Source organism: Dromiciops gliroides, chromosome 3 (genome assembly GCF_019393635.1).
Source record: "Dromiciops gliroides isolate mDroGli1 chromosome 3, mDroGli1.pri, whole genome shotgun sequence".
Lineage (NCBI taxonomy): Eukaryota > Metazoa > Chordata > Mammalia > Microbiotheria > Microbiotheriidae > Dromiciops > Dromiciops gliroides.
In genome coordinates, this window is record NC_057863.1 from 127752083 (window position 1) to 127762988 (window position 10906).

General features: G+C 37.6%; 1 protein-coding gene across 1 annotated transcript in view; it reads left to right on the forward strand.

The window, feature by feature from the left end:
• The window catches only part of SCEL (sciellin), a 132332-nt gene extending 121833 nt beyond the window's left edge, over positions 1–10499 (forward strand). The window contains exons 34-36 of the mRNA XM_043996635.1: positions 540–648; positions 6220–6322; positions 9553–10499. Coding sequence (XP_043852570.1) covers positions 540–648; positions 6220–6322; positions 9553–9569 — 229 coding nt within the window. The 3' untranslated portion in view covers positions 9570–10499. The remainder of the gene's footprint in view (positions 1–539; positions 649–6219; positions 6323–9552) is intronic.
• The last annotated feature ends 407 nt before the right edge of the window (positions 10500–10906 follow it).

The following is a 10906-nucleotide window of genomic DNA, read 5'->3' on the forward strand; positions in this document are numbered from 1 at the left end:
GAGGACAGTGTGTTCTCAGAGGCTATGGGCTGCGACATCAACAGGAGACTGCTCTCGACCAATCAATTTGAAGAATCTCCCATTTCTAGGAGGAGAACAGGAAGTAGGAATGGGGGAGGGGCTGGCAGACTGGAGCTGGATCTTTTGGTTCAAGACATCAGCTTGGTGGTAGGACTTCACGTGGGCTGTTAGGAAAGCTAGGATTTCCATGGTATAAGGAATCTTTTCTCAATCCCTTAATAAACCCTTAAAAGCCTAAACTCTGGCTGAATTTATCTGTGATTTTAGCCAGTTTCCCCCCAAAACTGGGTGGGGACAGATTAGAACCCACATTTAGATTTTTTAAACAACACAGTAGCAGGTGGTCTGGAGCATTCATATTGGTAAATTCTGGACTGCAAAGTTTCTCAAAATATCACAACTAACATTTCATTGCATCATTACCACATTTTTTAAAGGTGACTGTCAGTGCAATGTATGAACTTGTCATTTAAGAGATGGAGACACTCACATTTATATAATTGTTCACATTTGCACAGGTCTGTCATCGAAAAGGATATGTGTACCTATTGCCGAAAGCCCCTGGGCTCAAACACTAAAATGATCTTGGATGAGTTACAGATTTGTTGTCATTCAACCTGCTTCAAAGTAAGAAAAGCTTCGTTTCTTTTTTTTAAATATGAGTTTTCAGAGCAATAAATAGTCAAGGAGTGAAGGAAAAAGCTCAATGTTAAGTGATTACTCTTTTAAATAAGCAATGGGATTACCAACACAAAAGTGAAACAATCCCTGCCTTCACAGAGCTTCTATTTTCTATTCTAAGGCTGCTGGGTGGGTGGAGAGGGATAACTTGTACAGATGAATGATGGTGAGAGAGGGAGAGTTTGTTCTGGGGAGTCACAGGACTAGTAGGTTGATCCAATGAGCAGCCGGTTGACCTGCTTTTTCCAGAAAGCAATGTTAGTACTGATTTGAAGACAATGCCTAGAGCAGGAAGTTGAAAATGGGGAGAGGAGATAGATGAACCTTCAGTGGTAGAGCAGATGGCAAGATGACCCAGGTAGTGTACTAGGGAAGATGTGAAAAATGGAATGGTCTAGGGTTTTCTGGATAGAGCTGAGTTGGTGAATTGGGAGTCATTTATTCATCAACACTTCACCAAGAATTAATTCCTCATCAAATGCCTAGGCAGAAATTTTAAAACTGTATGGATTAACTGCCCCAAGGCCTAGGAACATGACTTCTAAAAGTTGGGTCTAGAGGATGCAATTAGAAGTGGCAAGAAGCATAGCAGGAACAAAGCACATGAAAAAGTGGCCAGGGTAGATGAGTGGATGACTAGATGAGATATAAGACATGGTCTGGTTGAATGTATGACATAAAAATAATTGCTTTTTGGAACACATGTCAGGGAAGTAGTACTTTATGAACCCCTGCTATTGTCTTCATTAATAATAAATTGTTTAAATATGCTCTTCAGTGCTCTCAAAGATTTGTGGATATTGGCTTTGCAGTATCCTTAGAAATAATTAATAATGTATATTTGACATTTGACAATTCCTTATGTAGAAGTATGGTCAGCGTACATCAATTGAATTTATAAGAATGACTCCAATGTTTTAAGGAATCATAGTAGTTGTGATGTTTAAAAATTACTATAGAAAATAAAAGGAGCTATACAAATTCAAAATTCAAAATTCCATATTCGGCAGTGTGACCATAAAATGTCATTGAAAGTCTTGGAAAAACAGTAAGTGGATCCTTATCCACAGAGACGGTTACAGATGATCCTCACAGCAGTCTGATTCCAACAGCAAAATTAATTATAATTAGTTGCCTAATTCAAGGCATCCATGCAAGGGTGGTACTCGATGACCTGGCACCTAATTACCTCCAAATACACTGGAATTTGATATGTTCCATAATCAAAGACTGTCAGATAAGGTTCCCTTCCCATAACAAGCAGAAATAGAGAAGCTGACTTGTAGCCAAGACACTAGGTAGACCATGTAGCTTAGAAACACGGCCATGGTTAGCAACAAACCATACACTTAGTAGTTAGGGCTACAAATCAAAGGGTGATCTTGACATGTTTATAGTGTGAAAAGGCCTGCTCCTCTTTCATTAGTCTTTTGAGATGTACTCGTATAAATGGATAGCACTGGACTCGGCCTCATTTCCAAACATGAAAGACATCGATATGCTATTTATACATGACATTATGTTAACATTAATGAAGAGCTTCCCTGGAAGTTTGGACAATGGAATGTGGAGACTATGTAGTTGGCATAATTAGTAAAATACCCCACAAAATTATTACATTTTATTGAAAGGAATAATGCTCCCCATGGTACAGTATTTACTCTTATGTCTGTCCATATGCAAGTATCATGTACAAATTATCTCATTCATGCTGCCACTCACCCCACAGGAGTTGTTTCAAACCTTTCTTTCTTTCCTTGAGCCCCAATTTCAACTTCCAATCTCTTCTATCAGTTACTACTTTACTGAGACTGAATCCATCTATTGTGAGCTTCCTTGTCTCCCACAGCTCAAAATCTATGTCCTTGAGTACATCACCATCACTGTTGTCTCAGAGAACAGTGACCTTCCTTTTTGTAGGGTTAACCTCTCATTTTTTACTCATAATCTTATTCCCTCCTGACTCCTCTAGGAACTTGCTTCATTTCTACCTTCTTCTCTTTCTCTCTTCTCCCTCCTTTCCTCCTCGCCTCTCTCCTCCTTCCTCTTTTTTTTTAAAGTAATAAACATTTTTTACTTATAGTTTTGGGTTCCAATTTTTATCCCTCCTTCCCTCCCTCCCCTCCCCCTTCCCTGAGGCGGTAAGCAATTAGATATAGGTTATGCATGTACAATTATGTAAAAGATTACTATATTAGTCATTTTGTATAAGAAAACTTGAATAAAAGAAAAAATGAGAGAAAGTTAAAAATAACATGCTTCAGTCTGTGTTCCATCATTATCAGTTCTTTCTTTGGAGGTAGATAATAGTTTTATCAATAGTCCTTTGGGATTGTCTTAGATCATTGTATTGTTGAGAATAGTTAAGTCTTTCACAGTTCTTCATCAAACAATATTTCTGTCTCTATGCACAAGGTTCTCTTGGTTCTGCTCATTTCACTATACATCAGTTCATACAAGTTTTTCCAGGCCTTTCTGAAATCATCCTGCTTGTCATTTCTTATAGCACAATAATATTCCATCACCATTATATATCAGAGTTTGTCTAGCCATCCCCCAGTTGATGGGCATTCCTTTGATTTCCAATTCTTAGTCACCACAAAAAGAACTATAAATATTTTTGTACAAATAGGTCTTTTTCTCTTTTGGGGGATGTCTTTGGGATATAAACCTAGCAGAGGTATTGCTGGATCAAAGGGTATGCACAGTTCTATAGCCCTTTGGGCACAGTTCCAAACTGTTCTCCAGAATGGGTGGATCTTTTCATAACTCCACCAACAGTAGATTAGCATCCCAGCTTTCCCATATCCCCTCCAACATCCAATATTTTCTGTTTTTATTATATTTGCCACTCTGATATCTCCGCTTCCCTCTTACTCACTCTCCTTTCTGCCATGTCTTCTCTCTTTCCTCTCCTTTTTTTCTCTCCTGTACATTTCCTTCCCTTTTTCTTTCCCTCCCTTCTTCCTTCTTTCTCTTCTCTGTTTGCTTTGTTTTCTTTCTCCTTCCTTCCCTTTTTCTCTTTCCTTTCCTCCTTTCTTCTCTGCCTTATCTTTCTTTCACCCTTTCTTTCTATTTTCTTTTCCCCTCATTTTCTCTTCTTCTGTTTCCCTTTTCTTTCTCTTTCCCTCCTCTCATCCCCCATCTCTCTCTTTTCCATCTTTAATATTTTCTTCTCTTCCGTCCCTGAACATGCTTATGTTTTCCCTATTATAAAAAAAAGCGGAGATACCTTCCCTTCACCATCCCCAAGCTACTGTCCTATTTGGATTTTACCCTCACTATTACATTTCTGGAAATGGTAGTCTATATTTGTTGCCTTCATTTTCTCGATATTTATTCTCTTCTCAATTCCCTGAATATGATTTTGGTCCTCCTACTCTACTTTTAAAGAGACAACAGTCTCCAAAATCATCATTTACCTTTTTTTTTTTTTTTTTTTCCGTTTGTTTCTTTTGGTGAGGCAATTGGGGTTGTGACTTGCCCAGGGTTACACAGCTAGTAAGTGTTAAGTGCCTGAGGTCAGATTTTAATTCAGGTCCTCCAGACTCCAGGGCAGGTGCTCTACCCACTGCACCACCAAACTGCCCCCACCAATTGCTTCTTTTTTTTTTTTTTTGGTGAGGCAATTGGGGTTAAGTGACTTGCCCAGGGTCACACAGCTAGTAAGTGTCAAGGGTCTGAATCCGGATTTGAACTCAGGTCCTCCTGAATCCAGGGCTGGTGCTCTATCCACTGTGCCACCTAGCTGTCCCCCCAATTGCTTCTTAATTGCCAAAAAAGCCTTTCCTCAGTCTCCATCCTCCTTGAGCCTTCTATAGTGTTCAATAAATGTTGGTCACATCGCCTTTTCTTACTTTGCCCTCATTTTTCTTCCAGGACATTTATCTCTCCTGATTCTTCCCCTATCCTGCCTAACTCTCTTTGCCTATTCTTTGCTGATCGATATTCCTTCTCTCATCCAGTAAGTGTGCATATTTTCCAGGCTGTGTTCTTGACTTTCATCTCTCCTTTCTATGTGCTTTCTGTGTTAGAGATTTCATGTTTTTCCAGGGTTTCCTTTATCTATCAGTCTATCTATGTATATGGCATGATACATATAGATAGATGTAGATAGATATATGTCTAGCCCCATCTCTTCTCTGAGCTATAGTAATATATATCTAACTAATTATTGGACTTTTTTTTGTCTAGATGTCCTGTTGGTACCTGAAACTCAATATGTTCTAAATGAACTCTTCATTTTTCTTTCCCCTCAAACTTACCCTTCCTCCCAAGTTTTTTATTTTTATTGACAGCACAAACATTCCACTGGTCACCAAGGCATAAATTCCAAAGTTATTTTTAACATTCACATCTAATTAATTGTCATGGCTTGTGTTGTAAGGGCCATAAATATCTCTTGCATTTCTCTTAGCATCCTCATTCACTTTGCAACCACCCAAGTTAAGGCCATTGCCTCTTTCCTGGATAACTGCAATAGCTTCTTTCTTTTGTTTTGTTTTTGTTTTGTTGTTGTTGTTGTTGTTGTTTGTTGGGGCAATGAGGGTTAAGTCACTTGCCCCGGGTCACACACCTAGTAAGTGTCAAATGTCTGAGGTCAGATTTGAACACAGGTCCTCCTGAATCCTGGGCCAGTGCTTTTTCCACAACTGCAATAGCTTCTTAACTACTCTTCCTTCCTCTACTTTCCAGTTTCCCCTACTTTCTAAACCATTCTCCATTCCATGGTCCAAACAATCTTCCTCAACCACAGCTGTCACCATATCACTGCCATGGTTCCCTATTGTCTATTAGACAAACGACAACTTTTCAGTCTGGCATTTAAGGCCTACCACAATCTAGTTTCAACCTAGCTTAATTTCACACTCCTTCTCTTTGTGTACTCTACGTTGTAACCAAACTACACTCCTAGTTGTTTCTCAATCTTACTTTACCATTTCCTGAATTTGAGTAGGAGAAAAAGGTCTGGTATGTATTTCTTCCACATCTCTACTGATTGAAATTCTTCTTTCAGGATGGCTAAGTCCCTGCTCAGGCCCCACTTTTCATGAAGCTTCCCCTGATTCTCCTCTAGCTAAAAGAGATTATTCTTACCATATATATTTTTCTAGAAAACTTTGAACCTCTCTTTTACTCTTATCAACTCTCCTTTTTGTCACCTATATGTATGTGTGCATTTTACATCAGATTACAAGATCTTTGAAGGGAAGAGCTATCTGTGTTCTGTTATTTTTGTATACTCATGACTGAGCCCAGAGTCTTGTACATAGTAGGTGCTTAATAAATATGTTGTTTTGGTAAATTCAATTAATTAAGTTTAAACAACTCTTTTCAGTTTTCATGGCTAACAAAGTAGTGCCAAATTCTGCTTTTAATACCTGCCTATCTGTGATCTAAATGAGAACTCCAAATGGCTGGATAGGTCCTGATATCTCTCACTTTATTTGAGCCAGATATTGGTTTTCTTATTCAGTAAGAGCTTCTGCATTTTTAATTTTCTTTGTTTTTCTTTAGTGTGAAATTTGCAAAAAGCCTTTGGAAAACCTGGAAGCTGGTGATAGTATCTGGATATATAAACATACTGTACACTGTGAGCCTTGCTATTCCAAGGTTGTAGGTATGTGCCAAGCTTTGTGATACACTGATATTTTAATAAACATTGATGGATCTTTGGGGGTGCAGTATTTACAATGATATAATTTGTCATTTTAATAACATTCCATATTATTTTTTATAAATATTACTAGTGCAGATATTTAGGCCTAATTATTATAGGGATAATCTCATACCTTAAGTAGATCATTTTAGTACTCTAGCATGTACTATAAAAAATAGTTAAAATGCTTGCTAATTTCCAATATCAAGCATCGTAAAACATGTAATTTATTGCTTATAATAGTCACTTCATTCAATAGCTAATTATCACAGAAAGATATGGAAGTTCTGCTCTCAAAATTACTCCTTACATCATTCATTGACCTACAATCAATGACAATAACAGGAAATGACCTCTTATATTTGCATTTCTGTATGCTTCTGGTATAGGCCAGTTATTGATTATTTGACTGAATGATTGAAACTTGATTTTCCTATCTTGCCTGAGCTGGAACTCCTGTGACCACTCAGGGGTGGGGTGGGGGAGGGTTGTGATCTCACTCCTGATCCACACAAGATATCTGGCCTACTCATTTCAACTTGAGCTAGTTCATCCCTCCCGGAGGACCACCATATTGGTGCCAAGACTTGGTGGAGGCGGCTGATTGTCTTAGCTCACTGTAGCTCAGAACTCCAGAGTTCAAATGATCTGCTAGCCTTAGCCTCTCCAGCAATAGGAATAATAGGCATACACCATTATTCCAGGCAAAGTTGTTATTGCTGAAGTGCTTTTTAACATTATTAAATGTATCATGAAGTTAATACAATATTAAATTATTATTATATTTGTCTTCTCATAAGTGATCTCTGTAATCAATTATTTGAAGTGTTGTCATATGGAAGAAGGATTATACTTGCCCCAGAAGTCAGATCTAGGACCAGTGAGTAGAATTTACAAAGGTTCACCTCAATGCATGGAAGAAAATTCATATGGATATAGAGCTGTCCAAAAAATGGAATTAACTGAACTGGAAGGTGATAAGTTCACAGTAACTAGAGGTCTTCAAGAAGAGGCTAAATGAACACTTGTCAGCCAAATATGGTGGCAGAAACCTATAATCCCCACTACTGAGGGAGGCTGAGGTTGGTGGATAATGTAAGTTTGGGAGTGCTGGGATATGGTAGGTCTAAAGAAGATCAGGTGTCCACACTGTGTCCTGTACCAATATGGCGAACCTCTAGTAGTAAGGGCTGCCTAAGGAAAGATAAACCAGCTCATATCAGAATCAAAAAGGGTCATGGGGTCAGGCTATCAACAAAGGCTTTACTGCCAGCTTGGGCAGCATAAAGGAGACCCAGTGTCAAAAACAAACAAACAAATGAACAAAACATATGTCAAAGAAAGGAGGGGGTTTTAATAAATCAGTAACTGAACTGTGCTTGAAATATACACAAATGTAAATATGAGGCCATTTCCTGCTGTCATTAACTTATTATGTGGGCATGCATAGGTTTCTTGTCTTGATGTTGCTTGGACTAGAACTCTGAGAACCCTTCCAAGCATAAGAATCTATGTTTCCTAAGTTCAAAAACCCACAGGACCATAACTTATTAATTCAACATAGGAAATAGAGTGTCTTCCTCAGAGGAGGAAGACCAGGATCTAAATCTTACCTCTCATAAGTAGTGGCTGTATGTCCCTGAGTAAGGAGCTTAACCCTTCAGTCCTTCAGACAACTGTCAAAGGTTATAAGTTAGAGAGAAGGTGGGGATGAGCATTGGGAGAAAGAATTTCCCCACCTGGGAGTTTCCTGTGTTGTTCTCCCTTTGTTTTCCAAGAAGACCAATGACATCACAGTGGATGTCTTGACTTGCATATGAATTGGATTTATGGGAAGCAGAGCTGGTGAGGATGGTTTGATGGAACCCATATTCATGCTTTCTGAGAGTTTCCTATACCAGTGTAATCACAGGTCCAATTCCTATCACAATCCCTATTCCTATGAACGTAAGTAATGTGAAGGGATCCCCTATTTTTTGTACCATATGAATCCTGAAGAGTTGGGAAGCAAATTTTAAAGATATTTGCTATGCAGAAATATAATTGTAATAAAATTCTGTGAGATGAGATACTTCTTTGAAATTCAGTATCAGCTTTCTATTTTTATATTCAGTTAATAAGGGTGAGATACAGTGGAGTTAGAAAAAGATAACAATACAATGTAAAAGACCTTTTCTCCTATGGAGTTTCTCTCTTTTTTTTGCTGATGGCATGCCAAACAGTAAGTCTTTTGAATCCAACAAAGAATCTAGAACAGGCAACCTAGCTCTATCCAAAGGACCATAGGTCACAGAGTAGGTAGGACATTGACAGCTAGAGTAACATAGGTCTTAGAGGCCTGGATGGAGTTTGAAGAAAATTTAGAATACAGTTCAGCAAATTATCAAAATGAATCTCAAGAAAGGAGAAGATCCGGGGCAGCTAGGTGGTGTAGTGGATAGAGCACTGGCCCTGGATTCAGGAGGACCTCAGTTCAAGTCCAGCCTCAGACACTTAACACTTACTAGCTGTGTGACCCTGGGCAAGTCACTTAACCCCAATTGCCGCACCAAAAAAAAAAAAAAGAAAGAAAAGAAAGAAAGGAGAAGATCCTGCCCATACTTTCCCCTACTTCACATGCTTTTCCCAGCCATATTTAATTTTCTTTCTAATGTTTGTTTTCTGGTTGCCCTTTAAGATTCTCAATAAGTGTACATTTTATTGGTCCAGAACCTATAGTTCCTCAACGGGGGGTAACAAGCATTTATTAAGTACCTACAATATGTCATACACTGAACTAAATGCTTTATAAACATTATCTCATTTACTCCTTAAAACAACCCTAATAGGTGGGTGTTATTGCTATCATCATTTTATAACTGAAGAAACTAAAGCAGAGGTCAAGTGACTTGCCCAGAGTAATAGAACTAATAAATATTTGAGGATGGATTTGAACTCAGGTCTTCCTAACCCCAGACCTTCCCCAAAGAGCCCAAAGTGCTCATTTTCCCCCATTTCCCACCTTTCTGAGTTCAGAATTATGTGTTTGTAAGGTTGACTGAACACAGGATTAAAAACCATATGGTAGAGGATGTGTTTCTAGTCTTGATTTGTTCCCATAATGCATTAATGTTTTTGCCTTTTAATTATAGGCACATAGAGAATTATAATGAATTCAATATATCTAATTGTTGTTTCCTTTTTATTTTTAGCCAACTGGATTCTGTGATTCTGACACATGGAAACCAAGATGAATGCCATTTGTTGAGAACATTTAGTTCTTGAAGGAAAGCTTTTTTGTTAACATTATTTTATTTTAAGCTTTCTTACTGAAGATTGAAAGAATCTTATATAATATTGCTAATTCTGCTATGAATCAAATAGTTAATACATATGGTAATGTTAGTCAAATGAAGGGAACTATTCCATTTAAAGCAGATTTAGAGATCAAAAATTGAACTGGCAACAACCATCTTCTCCAGCCGTGCCCAAAATGACCAGTGCCATAGCAATGATGCCTCTGATGGCAATGAGCATTGACCGAGTTAAAGAGGGCACTTAAGTTTCAGGCTGTGAGTCATAGTTTTTATTTTAACTTTTTTGTGTGGGCCTATTGCTCGGTTTTTTATTTGCCCATCTTTATTTTCTCACCCCATTCAATGAATATATCATCCTTTTAATGTTTATCATTGATGTGAATTAAAGAGCATTTTAATAAATCTATCATGAAATAGAGACAGATCTGCCTAGCACATGTCCAGGTGATATTTACAAAAAAAAAGATCTTTGATGGCTAATTTCTGACAATAACATGGCAACAAGGTTTAATATAAAGGGCAAATTTCTATGATTTTGTATTTTTCAAAAGTCTAAAGCAACATCATCTTGGTAGCCTATTATATCAAGGATATTATTTTTATAGACTTTTAAGAACCAAAGGGAATAGATTTGTGGGTGAATGATAAATCATATTAAATGTATACTTTGTAGGTAGTACCTTTGTTGCATTTTTTTTCTTTGCATGCTTTTCAAAATCTAGTTAAGCAGGCATCCAATAACAATGGTTATGGACTACAAAAACACTTTCTGTGGTATACTACATGTATTCATATTGCATAGCACTTTGTATCTGCAAATGGCTTATAAAAATAAATTGAACTGCCTGTTAATAAATCTTTTTATTGAGTGTGATAATCAGCTTCATTTACCACTGAGTGACTTACTTATTTTGTGACATTTATTAAGTTTCTACTAGGTGCCAAGCACTACGTTAAACTCCAAGGATAGAAAGGCAAAAGACAGTTCCTGCTCTCAATTAGCTCACTATCTAGAAAGTGAAACAATATGCAAACAACTTTGTATAAATAAGGTATTTGCAGGATAAATTGGAGAAAATCAACAGAGGGAAGGTAAAGGGATATCATGAAAGGCTTCTTATCAAAGGTGGGTTTTAGCTGGGACTTGAAGAAAGCCAGGAAGACCAGGAAGCAGAGATGAAAGAGAGAATTGTGGTTATCAAGGTGTATTGTCTTATGTGGTGTGACCAATATTTTACTGTTCAGTGTG